Source organism: Thalassophryne amazonica, chromosome 18 (assembly GCF_902500255.1).
Source record: "Thalassophryne amazonica chromosome 18, fThaAma1.1, whole genome shotgun sequence".
Lineage (NCBI taxonomy): Eukaryota > Metazoa > Chordata > Actinopteri > Batrachoidiformes > Batrachoididae > Thalassophryne > Thalassophryne amazonica.
This window is the reverse complement of record NC_047120.1, coordinates 66,439,040-66,462,443: the sequence shown is the minus strand read 5'-3', so window position 1 is coordinate 66,462,443 and position 23,404 is coordinate 66,439,040. Positions and strand designations below refer to the sequence as shown.

Genomic DNA, 23,404 nt, shown 5'->3' with positions numbered 1-23,404 from the left:
AGCACATACAGTAGTTGTGTAGTACCATGGTCTGTTATTCACCCTTGGGTTTTTTGCCTCAAGTAGACTTTAAGATGGAGAAACTGTCAAAGGAAAGTAATAACTACAGAGGGATGGACGGTGTAATTCAGCAGTATGTTAATATGTGTAATAAATATACAGATATGATTCATATATTTACAGATGGATCTAAAGATCCAGTCACAGGAAAAACAGGAGCAGCGGTTTGTATTCCCCAGTTTCATAAGCAGATCACAAAAAGACCATCGGATCATTTAGCCGTCTTTTTTTTCTCTGAAACTGATTTTTCTCCACTGTGGTGGGTGGAGGAGCTGAAGTTCAGTCACCTCCTGGTCATCTGTTCAGATGACTCAGCATTTCAAATGGCAAATCTGTTTGCAGGCCAGATCTGATCAACTAGAGTCTTCAGAGCTTATTTAAACTACAACAATAGAATATTTCAGTACGTTTCATGTGGGTTCCATCTCATTCTGGAAATGAGGGTCATGAAGTAGTAGATGGCAAAAGCAGCTCTGAAATCAGAAACACAGATCAGCGTTCCACTTAGTAAATCTGAAGTCAAAACAATCTAAGGGTCACTTTTTACATAAAGTTCAAGGACAGGTTGTATCAGGGAGACGGGGGAGATGGAGCCACAGGGAAGAAGAAGTAATCGCACAACTACGTAGAGGTCACACAGGTTAAAATCAGACTCTCAGCATCACTGAAAAACATGAAACTGGTCACTGTTTGAGATGCAGCAGAAGGAAGACGGTGGAGCTCGTGTTACTGATGTGCCAAACCTATAACAGACAAAGAAAAATTCTCTTAGACAATGTCAGAACACGAGAAGAAAACAGTTTAACACATACTACTACGCTTACACCACCTACTTGGAGGAATGTACGGGATACCCCCCCCCCCTTTCTTTTTTCTTCCTCTCCCCTCCCTTATCTCTCCATATACACGTCAGACACCATTAATGCACCTCACCCAAACAATTGGTGGCGCTACTGCACCGCTTCGGTTTCCAAATCGCCAATAAACTCAGAAGAAGAAGACTAGTCAGTGACGTCACCGGGTTTCACATTCCGCCGGCGCGCGCTCCGTGGAGTCCAGAAGAACCGGCGCTTGTTCGCTCACATTCTGGAACTTTGTGGTAAATTAAAACTACTTTAAACCATTTTAGGACTTTTAACGAGGTCGATATAACTGAATCGATTAATCAGGGACGCGAGGATGATACTGTAACAGTTGTAACAGTCAGAGTGGGTGGTGCTACGTGACGTCATTAGTGTTCTGATCTGATGTCGGGAAAAAACCCGTTTTTTAGTCGTTTTTTTTCACAATAAACCTATTTTTTTTTTAAAAGAAAAATATCAAAAAGATCTAGTCAGGTTCAGGTTCTGAAAAGGTTGTTTTAAATACACTGGTGTGAATGGAGGTGTTATTTTAAGAACGTCATTAAAACTCGTCAATTCAGCACAAGATAAACTTTATTGATCTCACAGAGAAGAAATTCACATGTTACGTCAGCTCTTAAAAAAAAGGAACATTTAATAGTTTTTATTCAAAAAATAAATAAATAAATAAAAATCCAAAACTGAATATTCAGTTTTGGATTTTTTTTTCTTTAAATAAATCTTGTACTTTTTGTGTTCTCATAATTGTTGTGTTCCTGTATTTGTCATTTTACTTGCCTGTTGAATTTGCAGACCTGCACAGAGTCATGGCCTCAGACATTTCTCAGCTGGTTGATGCTTTTTCTAAAACCCACGTCAGTGATGGAGAACTAAGCTATAAAGGTCTGGGACCACGCACAGTCAGGTCAGCTTCTTTTCTCCTGTCAGTCCCACAGCAACACAAATGGGGGAAAAAATGATGGGGGAAATTATCGAGCCAGTTGTTGTAGAATGTTTTTGTTCCACTGCTTTTTGGTTTCATTTACAGAGAAATTTGTGCAGAATTTTTTGTAAAAATGTTTCCTTTATAATGACTGACATTTTACTTCAGTTCAGTGACTCTAACTTTGACTGCAAATAATTTATATAATCAATGTAATCAACCATTTAGCAAAAATTTTGACAAAAAAATCTGACTCTCCTTTTATATACATAATCAAAATTGCTTTAAAAATATGTAATGTAATGCTGCTACTATACAAACTAAAATGTAACTGGTATTAAACAAATGTGTTTTTAGTGTAGACATTTAGCTTTAAATTAAGCTTTCATTTCAGAGACAAATTACATTTTCTTGCTCCACTTTCTTAAACGTACTTTGTGTCATTGTGTGCATTATAACACCCAACACAACAATAAAACCCCACAGTTACTGTCCACTTCAGTTGTCCACTGATTTTACACACTAACTGCACAGTGTAAGGTGTCATCAAAAAAAGGTGTGAATTGACCTTTGAGTTTTTGACCTCAACAGTATAGTCACATAAATAAATATTCTCTGTTATGTTAATTGATACAAAATGGGTTCCTTGAATTTTTCAGAGTCAAGTGGTTTAAATAAATTGTTTGGTTTTTAAGGTTAGCGCCTTGAGGCAGCTTTGTTGTGATTTTTTGCTATATAAATGAAATAAATTGAATTGAGTTCAATTAATTTTTTTTTTTTCACTTGGGGCCACCACCCTGTCCTGATTAATTAAATGAAAAGTAATTTCCATAATTATCAGTAAAGGAAGGACTTGTTCTGTGCTGTCTGGCTGTTGAGAGCAGTGGACTGGTGTCTCTTTTATCTTCAATCCTGAATAGCTTGTTTGTGCTTTCAGTGGAGGATCTGGCCCATGATAAAAAGGGGTATCACAATCTGAGGGCGTTACGTCTGGAAGGGAACACTGTAGGAGTCGAAGCAGCGCGAATCATTGCCAAGGCTCTGGAGAGCAAAGCTGAGCTCCAGATACACGTGAAGTTTTAATCACTGTACAGGAATGCGCCAAAGCAGTAACTGTGTTTGAATCCTGACCTATGGAGCCCAAAGACCAGCAAGGTATCACCAGTACCAGGACATTGACAATTCAGAATGACAGTGAATTGGAAGGTTAGCATCAGGTGCACAAAAATGGGTCCATATTAGGTTTACAAACCAGTCAAAAAAGTGTGGAAACCGGCTAAATCAGTTTGGATGCAACTGTCTTCTTGTATGTTTCAGAGGTGCTATTGGAATGACATGTTCACTGGAAGACTGCGCTCTGAAATCCCAACAGCACTGGTGAGAATGTCCACCACAGAATAATTGTCCCCATTATACAACAAATCCATTCATAACACACACACATGCACACACACACACACACACACTATCTTACAGACAGATGCAAAAAAAAAAAAAAAAAACCCAAAAGAAAGAGCGCAAGCTCTTGTTATACTAACAAAAAACATTTTTCTTCACTCCTCTTGCTGTTTTCACCTCCTAAAATAGCCATTATGTGCTGTAGTACTACACCTTTTGTGTTGGTGATGTGTGCAGGCAAATAGGTTTTATGTGTTGGAAACCTGCTTATGTAAAATGTGTCTGAGTGTTGTGCACATTTTATACTTTGCTTGACTTTTGGACATGGTTTTGTTGGTCTAATGTGGAAAAGGACAATATCAATGCATCAGCTTTACTTCTGACTACATCTGGTTTGTAGACCAGTGGGCGCACATTGTAGCAGAATTTAGACTTTTTGTTGTTTAATATTGCAATTTGTGAGGTGCACACATTAGCTCATTGTGCACTTCTTTCATAATGTCATGTTTGTTCCTACCTTCAGAACATTCAGGTTAATTTTAACCCCTTCTAAGCCTGTATATCCCATCAATGGGAAATTTCACTTTTTTATTTGTGAGATACTGACAAGCCAAAATGAGGCGGGTGGTAGGGGGTTAATGGAGTAACATAATATTTGAGCAATCAATATCGACACTTTCTCATGTGTTCCTGTTCTGCGTGTTGACCTGTATTCTGTTCAGAGGCACCTGGGTGGGGCTTTGATCACTGCGGGAGCCAGACTGACTGAATTAGACTTGAGTGATAACGCCTTCGGACCAGATGGCGTGAAGGGAATCGAGCAGCTGCTGTTTGTGGGCAGTGATGCTGCCTGCCTTCACTTGTAGGTAGCTGCATTGCATCAGTTCTGTAGAGTGGTGGCTTTCTGGCGCTTGCACCTGTAACATGTATTTATGAGACACAGAACAGGTGCTTGTGAATGTTTATGTGGGAGCAAAGACTCTGATGGCTCCTGTCTGCTTTGTAGATCCTGGCTGAAGCTCTGATTGAATGTCACAGACAGTCAAAGCTTCTCGGTGCTCCGCTCAGACTGACAGTGTTTGTAGCAGGACGGAACCACCTGGAAAATGAAGGCGCGAGCGCCCTGGCCGAGGCCTTTAAGGTACAAAAAAAAAAATCAGATGCCAACAGATTTCTAGGTCTGTTATATGATGATTCTCTTTATTTTGTCTTCATGATAGTTGATGGGCAGCCTGGAAGAGGTCCACATGCCCCAGAACGGTATCAACCATGCAGGAGTGGTAGCAATAGCTTCAGCCATGAGACACAATCCAGACCTCTGTGTCCTCAACCTGAATGACAACACCTTCATCAAGAGGGGGGCGGTGGTCATGGCACAAGTGAGGCTTGTTTCTTTCTGGTGTATTCAGGGTGAATGTGTAGTCGAGCATTATGGGAGTCCTACTGTATCTCCTGCCAGGCTCTGAGGCACCTGAGGAATGTCCAGGTGATCAACTTTGGAGACTGTCTGGTCCGCTCTGAAGGAGTGGTCGCCCTGGCTGCAGTCCTGAGTGAGGGTCTGCCCATCCTCAAGGTTGGTTCATGGTCCAGTTTCAGGTCTTGTGTGTATGTGTGTGTTTGAACAGACTGACTGCAATCCTGTGGTTTGTGTCTGATTTTTAGGAGTTGAATCTGTCTTTTGGTGAGATCACTGAGACAGCAGCACTCATGGTTGCTCAGGCTGTCATGGACAAACCTCATATGGAGAAACTGGATCTCAACGGTACACAAAAACCCGTCTCACTGCACCTGCGTTAGCAGCACTCACACACAGAAATCCCCAAAGCGCTGTGTGAAGCTGGTGTTGCACCAGTGACAATATCCACCAAAATGAATGTAATGTATCTGTGGAGCGCAGTACACCCACTAAAATTATATTAAGGTGCAAAGTCTGAAGAAAAACTCTCAGTAATTGTCAGGCGTCACTGTTGCATTCCGCTGTGATACTTATATTTGTTAGAATGGTCATTTTCGGGTGTGTTTTAGTCACAAATGATAGTTTTCTGATTTAAATTTATCTGGTGCACACAAGATACACAGAACTCAGTGTATTTGTCAAATACACACTTCACAGGCACATCGTGCATTCTAAAGGAATATTAATAGACTTACAGAATTTTGTTTGAGATCAAATTTAATGAAATTACAGTTGAGCTTTACTGCAACTTGCAAGGAATCAAAAGGATATTTGAACAAAGTAACATTTGTCACAATTGATGGTGTGTGATGAAGTTCGATTTTGGGGGGGGTACTTTTTGGCTGCATCCCTGCCCTTTTCATTGTGCAGTAGTTCGGTCTTGGGATAAAAGGTTCAGGAACTGAAATTTTTGCTGCTTCCTTCATGCAAAAAAAAAAGGACAAATTCTTGCGACAGGGTTTAACTGATGAAACAGTTGCTGCTGTCGCATGTTAACTGAGATGCTGCGACTCTGCTGTTTGACGAGGTTCACTGTGCACATTTTAACAGGTAACTGTCTGGGTGAGGAGGGCTGTGATGCCTTAAGAGAAGCTGTGGAGACCAGAGACAAAGCAGACATGTTGGCGTCACTCAGGTAACATCTGCCATATGTGTGCTTTCAGATCACCAGACGAACCGTTTGCAGCTTACGGAATCTTCAGTGAACTCTTGGAGTGCTTTCCTCTCCCAAGGCCTCAAACTCACTCCGTGCATTGAGGTCATATTTAAAGGATTTAAATGTTCCTGGTGTTCCCATGTATATGGATCATTCCCAAAATATAGTTGTAATGTTTTTTTTGTTTTTTTTATTCTGGTTCTCTCCCTTTATTCGGGTTTGGCCCAGAATTGAATGAAATTGCTTTTGGGATATGTCCAATGTTCTGACTGTTTTGGTCAATATTGGTTTTGTTATTTGTTTGTTTTAGTGCTACTAACAAACAGACATTGGAGAAAACATAATCTCACTGAAAATTGTTTGTGCAGTGCTGATGAGGGTGAACCTGATGATGATGAGGAGGACGACGACGATGATGATGATGATGATGAGATTAGTGGTGACAGTAATGAAGAAAATGAAGATGAGAGTGAAGTCTTGCAGAAGATCGAATGACAACACAGTGCTGCACAATAAGGTGACAAATACACAATAGCATTTTTAGATTTATTTATTTTTTTATGCTTTTCAATTCATTCATATTATGAAAAGTTTTCAATCAATGTTTCAAATCAGAAAGGTCATAATAGATGAAAAGGTCATAATAGATGAAAAGGCCTGAAGCAGCAACCCCCAACACTGCTTACTGCACCAAGCTCCCCGTGGGTGATGTCATAAAGCAAAAAAATGCTTTGACAAATAAACTCCCGTGTTTCAACATCAGATCAAATAGAAAACATCAGCTGTGTTTTTGAGACATCTGAGTTGTCATACAGTGAACAGATGGAGCATAAAGGTTCAGTAACAGCACAAAAGTACAGAAACAAATGAAAATAGGGGCATTTTGTAATATAGAACGTCACATAAACGTGCATTGGAATGCTGTGATCATAAAGCTTTGTTTCTGTGTTGACTCTGTCAGCAGTGGCGAGATGCTAAAATCCTGATGCTGTGCAAAAGAGAGGCGGAGCTTTGCCTTGCAGAGGAGGGGCCACAACGAATGCTGCACTGCACTGAAATCTACTCAAAACCAGCTCAAGCAAAGAGAAGCAATGACTGCTGATCCTTCTTATTTTTTATTGTTTTCTATAATTTATTTTCCAAACATATGCTCATAAAATATTTATGGAAGAGAAAAACAACAAACCCTCATTTAACAGCTATACACTGTTTTATTATAACATAACTGCCTGGAATCTGCTCTTTAAAATGACTAATTCTTTACTATCATGTCTGTTATGTTTTATATGAAATACAATTAAAATAAATAAAAGTAATGTTCATTTGACCTTTGAGTTAATGTAGGAAAATAGCTGATGTGTGCTCCTGTGCACTCTGTACACTGAGATAAACATTTATATTATGAATACTTGTTAGCAGAACATAAAGTGAGCTTCCAGGGACCACATATAGACAATTAAGGTGTGTGCGTGTTTTTAAGTTATGTATCACTTATTATATTAGATAGAACATTATTAATCCCTTGGGAAAACTCCCTCAGGGAAATTGAGGTTCCAGCAGCATTGTATAGCAGCACACACGGTAAGAAGCACACAGAGTATCAAATGTGAACGTAAAAAACAATTTGCAAATATAAATCCCAGAATGACTGCTCGCTACTACTGTTCCTCTCCTTCCTGTCCTCTGTCTTCTTGTTAACTTCTCCCCCTGAGTGAGGAGTTGTACAGTCTGATGGCCTGAGGGACAAAGGAGTTTTTCAGTCTGTTGGTCCTGCATTTGGGAAGGAGCAGTCTGTGGCTGAAGAGGCTTCTCTGGTTGCTGATGATGGTGTGGAGAGGGTGACCGGCATCGCCCATAATGTCCAGCAGTTTGTCCAGTGTTCTCTTCTCTGCCACCATCACCATGGTCCAGCTTTATGCCAACCACAGAGCCAGCCCGCCTGATCAGTTTGTCCAGCCTGGATGTGTCCTCCTTGGATGTACTCTGTACTACTCCTCTCTGTCATCCCTGATGCATCCAACAATGGCTGTGTCATCTGCAAATTTCTGGATGTGACACAGCTTAGAGTTGTGTCAGAAGTCCGAGGTGTACAGGGTGAAGAGAAGAGGGGCCAGCACCGTACCCTGCGGTGCTCCGATGCTGTTGATCAAAGTGCCAGACGTGATGTCCCTCAGCCTGATATACTGTGGCCTGTCAGTGAGGATGCTGTTGAAGGCGCTCGAGATGTCCAGGAAGAGAATCCTCACTGTAATGCTTCCCTTATCCAGGTGCAAGTGGACTTGGTGTAGCAGATAGATGATGGCATCCTCCACACCAACAGCTGCCCGATATGTGAATTGCAGACAGTCCTGGGTGTGTTGCACCTGGTGTTTGAGGAGGCTGAGGAAGAGCTGCTCCAAAGTCCTCATCAGGTATGAAGTGAGTGCCACTGGTTGGAAGTCATTCAGCTTGCTGGACTGGTTCTTCTTAGGAACTGGAAGAATGTATGAAGTCTTCCAGAGGGTGGACACTGTAACCACCTGCAGGCTGAAGATTCATGGTTCTCTTAGTTCAGTTACACAGGCCTTCAATAGTCCAACCGACTACTATTATGACTTCTTTGTAGGTTAATTCATTCATTCTTCACTTAAACTAATCAATCACAAATAGATATTGCTGATCAATATGGCCTTAGCTGAAACGCTTTTAATAGTGAATCATTCAAATGGAAATGTACCAGCAGGTGGCGATAATGCACCTTTCAACGGTGCCACCTACCGTAAATGCCCAACGAAGAAGAGCAACAACTTGGTGATATTGTAGCAGCTAAATAGCTAGCTAGCTCTTCACAAACACAATTATAAGGGCACGAAACTTACAGATATGCTCCAGGAAACGGACTGATATTTGGCTGTCTATTTCTCCCGGCCGCTATTATCAGAGCTTCGTGAATCCGACTTTGAACTGAAAAACGAGTTAAACTTGTTTTTGGTGAGTTACCTTGATGCTAATATCGGAGCTACTTGGTCACGGCAGGACTTGCATGCATTGCAGGTCATCCTTTTTAAAAATACAAAATAACTTGACTAACTAACTTAACTTGACTTTGAGTAGAGTTATGTATTTTTGCAAACTAGCTATTCTTTAATCTGTTTCTTGTTAAACTTAAGATGTGTTTTTCCTTTGCTTCAGTGAGAAGCGACGGCTACGATAAGCTATCGTTAGCATTTAGCCCAAGCAAACATTTGTCAGTTTTATTTGTACCTTTTAAGTGTTTTAATATAAAGGTTGACTATTTAAACTTGCTTGTCGTTTGATGATGTTTACTTGCCTTGAGAATATGCATACAACATATGTGTACGGAAGTATTTATTTCACTTGGAAGGCGCATGTTGGCCTTCGCTCTGCCCGCTGACTGTTTACGCAAATTCGAGGATTGCTTTCCATTTTTTGTTGGAGGCCTCTATGGCGAGAAGCAAAGTTAGTAAAAGTAACAAAAATACATAACCTCCAGAAGGTTCACATTGATCCGCAAGATGTGGATGCTTTATATTTTTGAAGACGGGTCGAAACTAACAGTTGCACATAGGTAAAAATGGTTAAAATTCTAACTTTCACAACCCAATTGATTTTGATTGGATGTCTAATAATATTGCCAAGGACAACCCAATAAAGTATAAACCTTATTTTTGTGCATATAATAAATTTACAGCATTGAAGAAAATAGATGCACAGTTGGACTTTTAAAAAATAGATATTTATTGCAAATGTAACTAATTCATCAAACAGCATTGATTAAACTTGATAAGTTAAAGAACAGCATGTAAAAGACTGTTTCTACCAGGTGCAAATTGCTCTCAGTATGGCTGCCACCAGTGGCGTTCATCCACACTGCTAATCCTAAATTTTGACCTTGGAATTTGTCAGTTGCCTCCTGTACAGCTTCACCATAATATCCCTCTTTATCTGATGATAATCATGATGGTTTGTCGTTTGATGCCTTAGAAAATGGAAGAGTCCGGCACCATATCAATAGTATTTTTCATAGAATGGCTTGACCATTTACTAAAGTCAAAGGTCATATCTGGCAGCGTATGCCAGTGCTGCACATTGACACATCCCCCACACCATGAAACTGTCCTGTGTCCTGGATGGCAACCACCCAGGCAGACTACCTGTCCATATCACCTTTGTAGCAGCCATCTGAAAAGTGTTGACCACCTCCAGCTGGTGGGGTCCTCAACACACTGAGGCAACGACATGCTGGATCACACTCAGAAAATGCACCACATGGCCAAACTGTCATAGTTGATGTTCCTCACAATGCAAGTGATATTCCTCATTTCAGTCTGCCTAAATAACCTTTCATGTGTGATGTGTTTATATGTATTTCTATCATGGTATACATCTTCACGGTATAACTATTTTGAAGGTTGGCATAACATCACAGAAAGTGACATTTCCAAGTCTTGTGTTTCAGCACTCACATCTGGCAAACATTTCAAATGTCTAATATAGATATGTTGGGATGAGAATGTCTTGCTGCTGAAAGATATTTTGAAGGAAGATAATCTCTTAATTTAGCAAGATGAAAACTTGTGACAGAGATTTAAGCAGTTTAAAACAAAACTTAGATGGCAAGCACAGAGTTCATACTTCCATCAAGGCCACATCTTCCTGGAATGACTTCTGTATCCAAAATGTTTTGCAGAACAAATTCAAAATAAAATTCTCCCATTTCTAGAATATTATCCATCTGCTCACCAAATTTCATCAACATCCCCTCAACATTTTATTTATATGTGCCATATATTCTTATGGATTGTACTTCCAGAATATATATTCATGATCAACTCTACAATTCATTCACTTACTTCCTGAAAGATTATCCCCTCACCAGATTTCATTGAAATTCATTCATTATTCATTTTTAGTTATCCTGCAAACACTGGTGAAAACACCTTTTTAAAACTAGTTTAAGGCATGCTTATTTAGGCATGATCAAGTGTTTCTTTTGTGTACAATATCTTAAACCTCATCTCAAAACAGAATTTAAGCAATTTGAAAGTAGTATAATATTTAAAAATGGATTTATTGAATTGCATAGATAACTGACTGCATTATTTTTTTTTCTATTGATCAAGTCTTCATTTGGGCTCTGTTTCATAGTCAACCTTGTGTTCTTCCTCAGATGATGGATCTTGAAAGGCAGAAACGGAGAGAGGAGATTCAGAAATCGATGTGCTTCATCCAGTTAGTAAACAAGTATTATTGACCTTTATATCTCCAGCAATCAACCATTGAGACCAATGCTTACATTTTTGGGGAAGGTAGAAAATTATAACAGCCTCTTTATTTTATGGCCACAGGTCATCATTACCTTTCCCGGAGCCAGAGAGTTATGAGGTTTGACATTATGTTCTGTTCATTCATTCATTCATTTGCACAATACAGGAAATGATAAAATGTCTCAGCCATGTTTACACAGTAACTTTACCCTCACAATTTACTATTTTATTTCCTACAGCAAGATGTATGTTTGAAGCAAGATGTTAGTTCATCTCTGATCGCTTCTCTGGATAATTCTCACATTTGTCCTCTCTCTTTCAACCTCCTACTTTTGAACTGTCTTATTCTCTCCTGTCTTCATACAGGTATTTCTGACACAGTTGGTGTGTAACTTGCTGGATGAGGGGAACGCATGCTATCGAGATGGTGATGGGCGGCAGGCAATGCAGCAGTATAGTGAGGGGATCAGCGTTGCCCGTTACGCTCAGGCTGAGGCACTCGTCATTCCTCGTGAGCTCCTGGAGAGCCTCTATGTTAACAGGGCTGCCGCTTGCTACCAGACGGTGAGGGTGAAGTGGATTGGTCAATTGTAGAGTTTGATGAGGACGATACCTTTTAATAAAAGTCGATCACCAGAATGTGAAAGTCAGGCTGCAGCAATATTTGCGCCTGTATGTTTCTTACTAATTTCTACTCTTTTGTGTTTCAGACAGAGTATGAGCGCGGTATTCAGGACTGTGACAGTGCGCTGTGTATATCAGAAGGCAGCCGCAGGGCTTTGTACCGCAAAGCGCTGTGTTTGAGGGAGGCGGGACGGCTTAGAGAGGCCTACGAGTGTGGAACCAAATGTCTCCTCACAGCGCCTCATGTACGTCTTCACTAATTAAAGTTTTTTTTTTTTTTTTTTTCTTTTGTGACCAGTTTTTGGTTTGAGTTAATTCAAGAGGTAGATATTTGTGGATTTCGAAAAAATGTTGTTACTGACTACTTGTAATATTATTATCATTGTGAGTGGCAGTTTGGAGTCATGTATGTCACGGCCGATGTTTGATACCTCTTTTGGTAATTAATGTTGTAGGACAGGCAGGTGAGTGACTTGGCCCAGGACCTGGCTAATAAACTGGGCTTGAAGGGCCGTAAGGCTTATGTCAGTCTGCAGACAGATTCCACGGACGCAGACGGGGAAGGTCATGTGGAGACTTCCCCACAAACAGGCGAGGTGCGTGCTGCTTTCAGTGTGAAGAGTTTTATAGTGGCTACACAGTGACTACATGACCTTAATGATGTTTGCTTGTTTCCTCTCTTTAGATGTCCTCCAATGGACTGGAATCATTAAGTGACATTGGACCAGGTACAGTAAACCTTAAACATGTCTGCTCCCACAAATTCTGTACTTCACACACATCTTCTCATCTCCATCGTGGTGCTTTTTTAACCCCCCCCCCCAGCTGACCTGTCCAGCGCGCAGTGCATCCCTGCTCCTTTGGCCACACCCATTCCAGTCAGCGACGACCCCTCGACCCCTGTGATAACCCCGTGTACCGACCTCTCGGAGAGTCCCAGCAGCCAGGCTCTGCCTCCTATGCCATACTCTGTCCCCGTGTCAGAGCACATAGATGAATGTACTATCAAGGACGAGCTTGACAATCTGCTGGATTGCATTCCCAAGAAAGTCAGTGAGGTGAGTGGAGCACAAAGGTGCAACAATTCAAGTAGTTTGGATTCTGAAAATTACTACTTGCTGTAAGTGTTTTGATGGTACAGTGCGTTTAGACATAAAGTTTTAATGTGGGCTGTATTTGTCACAGTTGTAGTGTCTGTTGCTTCACAGTACCTACAACAAAGGCACTAAAACTACAGGGACTGTCTGCTAGACCTCACATGGTTATTTGTTCAATGTTAAAATTCTCAATTCATCTGACAATAGAGTTCATGTTTTTCTCTTTATTTGTAATTACTTTTGCACTATATTATACGTATACACAGTTTTAACCCAGGTATTCACCTGCTCCGCTCTCAAACCAATTGTTGAATGTCTTAACTGTTCAGAGTCAATTTAAATTGGTGCTAATCTGGTTTAACGTGCTTCTTGGATACTTCAATAACATTTTAAACAAAACATTGACTGAGTGTAATGAGTTCTAAGCCAGTTGTAATTGGGGATATAGAGTTTTATTAATCAGGCTTTCATGTCAATATTTCTCTCTGGTGGCCCAGAGTCCAGTCCAGGGTGCTATTCCGACAAACCTTCCCAACACAGCGGTGGGTCTCCGGCCTCCGTATTCTCCTGGTCTTCCGGCTCCATCAGCCCAGCTTCCGTCTACCTTTTTCAGCTCTTCCCTCAGTGAAATGCCTGGTCTGGAGCCTTACCCGCTGCTGGGCCAGCGGGACCAAGGCTCCACCCAGGTGCAGGAAGGATTGGGAGGCTTCTCCACTGGGGCCGCAGATGCAGACGGAAAATCAGGGGTCATTAGTGGCGGGCTTGACTCTCTGTCTGAGTACACTCTCCCCGGTAAGCAAAAAGCTTGAAAGTTTTTTTTATCTCAGTGTGAATAAACATTTGTTTTTGTAAAGTGCAGCGACCACTTAGCATAACAGGCGCTTCGAGCAGCAGGAGATGACTGTATGAGCCAGCATGGAGACTGACATCATTGTCCTCATCTGTGTTGTCTTCAGGGGGACGAGTGAGTCACAACTTCATCCCTGGACTGCGCAGCCACGCTGCACAAGCTGTGAGTCAAACACACATCTTTCTTACTGAAAAGCCCAAAATCACTGTCCAGGATTCAAATATTAATATAACATGCAAAGTCTGCTGATTGGACTGCACATCAGGGGATGGCACTGCATGACGGACTGATTAAAGTAGTGATGGGATGAACAACACTGGTGCGTCAGGACTGTGCCGAGCACACGAGTGAAACCCGATATTGGTGCGTGTATCGTTTTAAGAAAAAAAATCATGTGACCAATACAGGAACTGTGTCGTTCGACTGCACCGTGCTAAATTGTGTTTATAAGGAAACAAACTATCGACATGTTGCGGATTTGTTGGATGGAGTTTGCTGTTGGATTTTTTTTTTTTTTTTTTTTTTTTCTTGCCCTCACCTTGTTCCACTGACTTCATGGATCGTTCAAAGACGTTTCCCAAGTTGGGAATAATTTTGATCTTTTGACGCCAAATAAGGTAAATCTTTGTTTACTGTTATTTTTCCAATTAGATATGTTTGTACTCCTTTACAATACTGGAAGAATAACCAGAAAACGTATCCACACCTTTATCAACTCGCACTGAAATGTTTATGCTCACAATCTTCCTCTGTACCCTGTGAAAGAGTTTTTTCTAAGGCAGGGGAACTGGTGTGTAAGAGGAGAAATCGCCTTGGAGCAAAGACACTTCAGAAACCTTTGTTCCTCAATAAAAATGCATAAATGAATCTATTTTCAGTCTTTTATTTCATATGCTTTAACACTTAAGTTAACAAATTTCCATACATAAGTTAGAAATTTTAACTCTGAATTTTATTACAGACAAATTTCCTATATTTTACAAACCAACTCAGTTTAGCATTTACACAAACAAGGTTTTAAGCACATTTTAAACTCTTCTCATGAATAGCTTAACTCGACACACAAAATGAGAACATGAAATTATGCAATGATATCATATTTTAAATAGAGGACTGGCGATTAACTATTTCACAGGCTGATGTTGCATTTGCAGCACGTTAGCTTTTCCATCTTATTTTCATTTTATTTACCTGCAATGATTTTATTACTACTGCAGGGGTCACTATTGAGCGACCAACACAGTGTCAATACAGTGCTGACACAGTTTGTGTAGTGTGTCAATACACTCCTTGAGGCATTATCATCCCATCACTAGGTTAAAGTCTGCATGAACCATCTGGTGACTCGCTGTTCAGGTGGATGTAGTGTCACAATTGAATGGACTCCTTCAGCCACAACGTGTGGTTTGGTTATTTTTACAACTCAAATGACTCAAGATGTTGTTTCACAGCAGATAAAATTGTAGCCTTTTGTGTTGTTTTTCAGAATGGTCCAGCAGGAACCAACCTGTCTCTGCTCTCTCGGAATCCTCTGGCAGCCACTCACGAGTTCCGTCAGGCCTGTCACGCATGTTACAGCCGAATAGGTTGGTCGGGTCACATTTGATCCACTTTTCCTCATTAGATTAATTTGGACATTCATTTATTTTACTTTATTTATCCAAATATGCACAAGTGGTGTCGCAGCATTTTATTCCTTTGGCACAACAGCTGTGCATTTTGTATCTTCAAACTATAGTATTTAAGACGTCAGTCTGGAATGTCCAGATTCAGTCTTGAAAATCCACATCAGGTTCTGTTAGCGCTCACCTTTTTTGTTTTTTTTGTCACTGAATAGGTCCACGAGTGATGGACTATAAGTATCAGCCTGAGGCAGCACATCGATGCAAGCGAGACGTGCTGCTGTGCCGCCTTAAAAACACAGAAGACCCCACCTGGAAGCGGATCCGACCCCGGCCTGCACGGAACAACTTCCTGGGGGCTTTTGTACTGTGTAAAGGTGTGTATACTTTTGGAGCGAAATGCTAAAATGTGTATTAAAAGGCTGAAAAACTTCACATGGACTTACACTGAATCTTTGTGACCTGATTCTTGATGATTCATTTGCCCACTCCCTCAGAGGTGCAGGAGCGTCAGGAGTGTCAGTATGGGGAGAACTGCACCTTTGCCTATTGCCAGGAGGAGATTGATGTGTGGACCCAGGAGAGGAAAGGTGCACTGAGTCGAGAGCTGCTGTTTGACCCGCTGGGCACCACGGAGCGCCGGGCGCTCAGCGTCACTCGACTGCTGCAGCTCCACATGGGCATGTTCATGTTCCTCTGTGAGGTGAGATCAGTGTGGATGAGCTGCTGCTGTTATTGGTGCTTTACCTCGACTGGATGATCCAGTGGCCCCTGTCGGTCTCAGATTGTGTCATAGAAAGAAAGTGCCTCATTTCATACAAGAATAAAATCATGCGTGTCGTTTGTCTCTGTCCGCAGGAGTGTTTTGACAGTAAGCCTCGAATAATCAGTAAACGCAGCAAAGAAAATTTAGCCGTCTGTTCAAATCTCACAGCTCGACATCCATTTGATGATAACAAGTGAGTATAAAATGCTTTTAATGTGTTCCCTTTGTTCACATGCAACCTTTTATGAGTTTATTTGATGTTAATGTCTCGTCTTGTTAATTTTGGGACAAAATATATTAAGGGGAGATATTTGTTTTTCTAAGTCCTTTTTTAATCTGGAAAACATGCTTGCATACAGCCAGTTTCTTTAACATTTCAGCTGTATTTCTATGAAACTGCAGTTCCTGTGATATGATTGAGATTTAAAAAATAAATCAGTTTGTCCAGTTCTAAAACCTTAAAGGGGCCATGTTTGGAAACGGCTGTTTGGTGGTGATTTAATTAAAAACAAAAAAACAAACAAAACGTTGCAGCCAGAATCTGCAATAGTGGCCTGACTTCTTGCTGCCATACAGTAGAAGCGCATTTGATTGCTGTCATTTGATGTATCTTTAAGTCAACATTTACAATTGTGCATTATTTAGGTGGAAGGGTCTCACCCACTCCACCTCCAAAGCTGAAGAAACTGCTCTGAAAATAAGTTTTCTCTTCCACAAACAAAAACAGAATTTATTTTAAAATGACAATTTTTCTGTCACAAATGATACATTGTAATATGTATATGTTGTAGACATGAATGATTGAAGCTCTTCAGCATCTCACCATGTCATTTAGGTCCTTCAAACTTGTTTTTTTTTTTTTTTTTTTTCAGTAAATGGTTCTGGGGAGCATTAGCATGGCTAAAATCCTTCAGCTTTTGAGGGGCTTAACCCCCTGCTATTTTTAAGCATTTTTCTTTATTTGCATCTCACATGCCTGGTAAGTTCTCACCATCTCATTTAGGTCCTTCACGCTTTATTTTCAGTAAATACTTCTGGGGAGCATTAGCATGGCTAAAAACCTTCAAGTAATTCACACACTAAATAGTCACCGATTGACCTCATGTGCTGTCAAGGTATGCACTGCCTCTTACTTTAGTGTTCCCAGATTCAGTGTCGACTCAACATTTAGCATTTCCTGTTTCAGTGTCGACTGTCCACTGAATTCCAATGAGATTTCCTCTTTTTCTAAATTTCTTATTTTCTGTTTTTTTTTTTTTTTTTATTGACATAAACAAAAGGTTACACAAAAACCTTACAGAGAACAAACACACCGGTGCAAAAACAGCATAATGAAAAGGAAGTGTTCAACATTTGACATTTTCTTTTTCACTGTGGGCTCAAAATTTAGCACGTCCTGTTTCAGTGTCAACTTGCACTGAATTCCCACGAAATCCCATGCGATCTTTAGTGTCGATCCAGGATGTTTAACATTTCTTGTTTCATTATGGACTCAAAATTTGGAACTTCCTGTTTGGACCTCCCTGTATCAACCCCAGATTTGTTAAAAGATGAAGCAGATGAAATTTTGTATCATTTTATTTGGACTCTGCTAAAATAACTGATAAAAGCACAATAAATGCTTTTTCTGTGCCTTTATCTCATTTAAACCTTCTTGTCACTTCAGAGTTAAAATTCTCTGTATGTTTTCCTGCTGCAGGTGCCTGGTGCACGTGGTGAGGTCAGCCAACGTGCGCTACAGTAAGGTCCGCCCCTTGCACCCTCTGTGCCAGTTTGACGTTTGTCGCCACGAGGTTCGCTACGGCTGCCAGCGTGAGGACAGCTGCTCCTTCGCGCACTCTGTCATTGAACTTAAATGTTGGGTCCTGCAGCAGGACACCGGTGAGTACAACTCATACAGGTGCTGCTCAAAGCTTTGTAACGTAATCAATCAAAGTTGAATATTTACACAAACAGCTGACCTTTAATAATCTTCGTATGTCATCTTAAAACACAACAGATGAGCTACTGAAGCTTTTTAATTGAACTCGTTTTAATATTCTCCCAGGCATCACTCATGAGGAGATGGTCCAGGAATCCAAGAGACACTGGCAGAGGCTGGAGCAGAACGCCCAGAGACACCAAAAGGTGAGTCGGAAAGAGAGACGGCTCCAGGGGGTTCCTGGTTTGATCACATAATCTGATGTCTGTACTGTTTTTGGGGTTTCCAGCGTTTGTGAGTCCACTTACATTCACTTTATGCTTGCCGACTGTTACGTTTAGCTACATTCCTGTGAACGTTTATTTAATAACATACTGACTTTTGCTCCGCCTTCCTTTCCATTTCAGACAGTGCACGCCCCCCACCAGAGCAGCAGCGTTCCTGCGGGAGTAGGAGGAATGGGGTGTGGCGGAGGAGGTGAAGGCGTTGGTGGCGGAGGTGTGGGCCCGGTGATGGGATTGGGAGGGTTAGGCCCAGGGGCAGTTAGGGGGCGCCCTCTTAACCTGAAAATGAAGTTTGTGTGCGGCCAGTGCTGGAGAGAAGGACAGGTCAATGAGCCAGACAAGAACCTCAAGTACTGCACTGCCAAAGCACGGCACAGGTTAGGTGCCTTCATGCACCCACCCACCACCACTATGGGTTTTTTTGTCATTTCAAGACTCTCACATGCAGTTCATGTTGTTTTTCCCCAACTGTGGCTGCCTGTGATGTTAGCTGGACGAAGGAGCGTCGGGTCCTGCTGGTGAAATCGTTTGAGAAGAAGAAGTGGGTTGTTGTTCGTCCTTTGCCTTTCTCCCGCACCTACCCACAGCAATATGACGTGAGTTTGCCTGTATTAGTCACTGCACAGTGGATTTATGACTCTCACACATCGATCAGTCAGAGAAAAGGAACAAACCTCATGTCTGAGGAGCTTGAAGGAGCCAGGCATTTGTCCTCAATAAGTAATCATCACAGTTCATTTGGATAATCACTTATCCGGAGTGGGAACTGCACACACTTTTTTTTTTTTTTCCCCTGACAGATTAAGATGTTGTCTCTTTCACACATTGTAACGCACTGATGACGTGTCTCTCAGATGTGTGTCCATGTGATGAAGCAGAAAAAGTGCCACTATATCGGGAACTGCTCATTTGCTCACAGTCTGGAGGAGAGAGACGTCTGGACATACATGAAGAACAACAACTGTAAGCATGTGTTTCAATGTAGGTTCCAAAAATAAAATAACAGAAAAATAAAGTACGCCGAGGCCGTCACTTATGAACTCTTGAGCTGCGCTTCTTTACTAAAAACAATCAACAGAATTTTACAACTGGAAAATGGTTAAAATGACAGAATGCATATATTGCAGTGTAATCCTTTTTATGTTTAAACAAAAAAAAAAAAAAACTAGAAAGGAGGGACACCTCCTCCAACTTTGGTCATAAATATCAAATTGGTGTATTGGAAGAAATGTACTGTGCTTTGTGAAGTGTAAGTTGTGTCTGTGTATATATATAATTTTTTTTTTTTTTTTTTTTTTTTTTTTGGTACTATGGGATGTCCTGCAACTTGTAATGTTTGCAAGTCCAGTTTAAACCTGTTAGAAGTATATTAACCAGCTTGAAGTTTCAGAGGACTTTCTGATTAAATGTAGCTGATAGTGTGCTGTTCTGAATTCATGCAAATTAAAACATCTTACTGTTTTAACCATTTAAATCATATTGACATTGAAATGGTGTCGTTGGTGCAGTACATTTAACAAAATGGACAAAAAAAAAATGATTACAACTGCTATAGTTTTAAAAAGACATGTTATTGGGATGTTTGAATAAATTGAAATTTTGTTTTATTTGACAACGGAGCAGTTGGCTTTATATTTTGATTATTAAAGGACATAAAAATAGTAGTTCCTAGTGGACGGGATGAGATAGAAACAGCTGATCTGCTGTGGAGACTGAACAAAGCTTGCTTAAATTATGCAGTTTTAAAAATGATTAACCATTGGTTTAATATTATGATTAATGTATTTATCTTGCTTTCAGTTTATAATAAATTATAGCATGGCATATTTCAAAGTGGATTTATTTCAGCCTGTATTATCATTGTTTTACAGTAAGGGACATGCAGCAGATGTATGAACTGTGGCTGCAGCTCACCAATCAGTGCAGACGCACGGATAGCTCTGCTGTGACTCCGCCCCCGGAGGACAAGCAGGTTACCATAACAGCAGATTACACAGAAAGCATGGTGAGTGGCCAACGATACATAGCACTCAAAACTAGTCATAATCCGCTTCTTTGATGTTGCAGATGCAGAAAAATTATTTGACTTGTTTTATTTCAGGGAGGGCGCCGGCTGTCGGACGGGGATGACTTATGAGTTTTGGCATTTTTACTGGAAGCAGCTGATCTCCGAGCTTCAGACAGACACGGATGTAGATGGATGATTCTCATCCGCCACCACCGAACAGTACGTCAACGGCGTGAGAGCAGACGGACGCCAGTCAGTGTTTGCACCCATACAGTCATATTCACACCACACAGGCACGAGAAACACAGACGACTTCCTCATCGACAAGGCCAGACTTGGCTTTAGTGTTTTTTTTTTCTGTCACGCTGCAGGTGATCACAACACCACCACTATAGCACATTTTAGTTTTCTCCAATTAACAAAAAAAAACAACAACAAACAAACATCTGTTGTTCTAGTCTTCGTTCACTGTTTCTCGGAGCTGAGCATTTGTGTTCACCAGGCACTCTTTTCTGTAACGTTTGTTTTAAAATAAAATCCAGCTATCGCTATTCAAACATTACTTACCAGAGCGCGCTGGTCGCGCTTCCTACATGTTGTTTGTGTTTGAAGCAAGGCACTGTCACCCTGAACATTAGCGGTTTAACTCCTGGGTGCCAAAAATACCAAGCCCTCAGTGCTGTTGACAACATTTGAGACTGAAAAAGAAGCTATAAAACTGACACCTTGAAAAGCGATTCTCAGAGGATGCTCCTCTTTAAGCTGTGTAACAACCAAATCCTTATGGGGAGGTTTGAAATAACTTTGTGGAGATTTTCTTTTCTTTTATTCTTTTTTTTTTTTTTGATGTTTTGTTTTAATGGGAGTTTTACTTCCTTGTTGTATCGTTTGCCATATTGGCATAAATCTTTGAATGTAATGCCTGCAAGGGCCTTTAAAACAAGGAAATTGGTCGTTTAGAAAAAAAAAATTTCTGAGGTTGTGGAGTGTGTGTCAGGAAACATTCTGATATCCTGATAACTCCTGGAGCGTTACCATTTCCTCCTACACCTCTTCTCTCTTTAGTGATAAAGAGGCCCTGAGCATACTTGGTTAACTAATTACACCAACCAGTCCTGCATGGAATGAGCACACGGAAATGTTTGTGTGTTGGAACCTTTTTGATGCTGCAGGTTCCTACGTTCATGGACATCAGGTTGTTTGAATGCTGGTTGGAGTAAAAACAAGCATTTAATTATCTGTAGTGAGAAATTAACCAATGGTTTGAAGCATTCGTTGCCAAAGCAACTAAGGAGCTGTTGACATCATTTATTGTAGTGTAAGCAGCTTATTTGCGTGACGGAAATGTCCAGTTGGTTTAATTTGATGTTCAGAGGCTTGTTTGGAGCTACAGTCAAACAAGTTGAGACCGCAGATGCCCATTAAGGAATGATGATCCCACTTGGATTGAAGGAATATGCAGAAAAAAATCTTGAGGGCTGTAATTATTTTTAAAAATTGTGTAAATAAATGTCTTGTAGCCTGATATCTCTGCAAAAATAATTCATGGCAAGATTGAGGATTAACTCTGACATGACAATTCCCCACGAATCTGAGAATATATGACTTTGTGCTAAATAGGCGTCCCACCTCAATTAGGGCAATTCCAGTGTTGGATAAGGCGCATTTATATAGGTTGATATAGTTTGAATTTTGGCTAATTGTCCACCACATCATCGCCTCAAATTGTGCATTGAGATCACATCTTGGTAGAAAAATGGCCAGAAATTTCCACCAGTTGTTTACAGCAACATCATCTAAATGCAGTCATTTGAGATTATGTCACTCTAAGATACCATCGAGCACCAGAATATGCTTCATGGGTTCATTGTGTCCATCGCCGTAATTATGGTAGGACACCCATTGCACATAAACTTGGATATTCTCAGAACTACGTGGATGTTTCATGTCTCATGCTATGTATTCTTTTATAATTGTCGGTAACAATATTTAAGAGATGTTTGGCACATCTTCAATTGAACTGGGGTCATTGTGACACTGAAGGGAGTGACCCATAGCCTTCAAATGGAAACATGTTCTCGTTGTATGCAGATGACATGTTTCTGATAGCCAAGGGTAGCCCTGAAGATAAATGTTTTACGTGATGGGAAATCTGCTAGCTTTAGGACACGGAAATTATTCACACCGTTTATTGTGCCTGTAAACGACACACGAACACATACACATGCACACACTCCCAGAAAGGCAGGATATCCGTTGCCATCTTATTCTAGCCTTTAATGTGGAGACGGCATGATGGAGGTATGTCTATATACATATGCACACATATTATACATATTTACAATATTGGTATATTACTACTAATAATAATTGATAACTTAGCAGTTAAGCTTAATAAATATAACCTGAAAAAAGTGTATTGATTACATAGAAGACCTTCTTGTTATTGAGGTATTGCTATATGACATGTATCACTGATCTAGATGACTATAGTGACTTTGGTTTTGAATGATTCTTTTGATTTTGTAATTTTTCCTTTTGTGTGGGTTGTTCCAGACGGGGCTTATATGGTGGGATTGCAGCAGAGGTTTGTTCATTTGAGTTTATATTCAGGTTTTATATGTAGAAACCTGAGGGGTCTAATTTAGACTGAAAGAATCAGAGGGCGCTGCACAAGTCGGTACACAGTCGTTTTATGACAAAAGCTGTAACTAGTCAAGTTTTTAGTTTAAATCTTAACGCAACTGATGGTGGAGTCCTGTGGTTTCAACACCCCGACTAGTTTTCCTCCTTCTGCAGCAAACTGTTGTGATGATGACTTAAGACCTCGCAGCTAATCAGAGCTAGATGGTCAGGTTAAGAGCAGTATTGCATGTTTAGTGGTTCACAATCAGACATGCTTGGATCAAGACCCTCTTTCATGGGTGAGGTAAAAAAAAAAAACGGGTTGGATGATCAAGGGGACTCTTAGGGGACTTGTAGGAGAAAAAAGTTATATTAAAGGTAAGATGCTGATTTTAACGTTTTATCTGGAATTTCTGTCTGGTGACCCTTGATGTCCATCCTTCTGTTCTGGTCTTCTCTCCTCCGAACTGGCATAGCAGCTTCGG

At 40.7% G+C, this 23,404-nt stretch overlaps 2 protein-coding genes across 3 annotated transcripts; both read left to right on the top strand.

The window, feature by feature from the left end:
* Positions 1-1,070: 1,070 nt before the first annotated feature.
* Positions 1,071-7,177, top strand: rangap1b (Ran GTPase activating protein 1b). The gene is given in 12 exon segments (XM_034194744.1): positions 1,071-1,159; positions 1,704-1,827; positions 2,766-2,910; positions 3,163-3,222; positions 3,966-4,126; positions 4,222-4,384; positions 4,464-4,622; positions 4,703-4,816; positions 4,906-5,005; positions 5,750-5,834; positions 6,224-6,372; positions 6,820-7,177. Coding segments are annotated over 10 exon segments (1,212 nt in total). The 5' UTR covers positions 1,071-1,159; positions 1,704-1,729; the 3' UTR covers positions 6,351-6,372; positions 6,820-7,177.
* A 1,447-nt stretch (positions 7,178-8,624) lies between these two features.
* On the top strand, positions 8,625-23,185 carry zc3h7bb (zinc finger CCCH-type containing 7Bb). Of its 2 annotated transcripts, none has more exons than XM_034194740.1 (21): positions 8,625-8,825; positions 11,026-11,087; positions 11,204-11,240; positions 11,489-11,686; positions 11,833-11,991; positions 12,202-12,342; positions 12,432-12,474; positions 12,572-12,804; positions 13,341-13,635; positions 13,800-13,855; positions 15,180-15,279; positions 15,531-15,692; positions 15,813-16,018; positions 16,174-16,274; positions 17,781-17,962; positions 18,129-18,208; positions 18,410-18,663; positions 18,777-18,882; positions 19,141-19,249; positions 20,158-20,291; positions 20,388-23,185. In XM_034194740.1, exons 2-21 carry the CDS (start codon positions 11,026-11,028, stop codon positions 20,421-20,423), a joined length of 2,694 nt encoding a protein of 897 aa, XP_034050631.1. In that variant the 5' UTR covers positions 8,625-8,825; the 3' UTR covers positions 20,424-23,185. The 2 variants fall into 2 exon arrangements, with proteins under 2 accessions (XP_034050631.1, XP_034050630.1); XM_034194739.1 differs by having other exon boundaries at positions 11,026-11,099.
* The last annotated feature ends 219 nt before the right edge of the window (positions 23,186-23,404 follow it).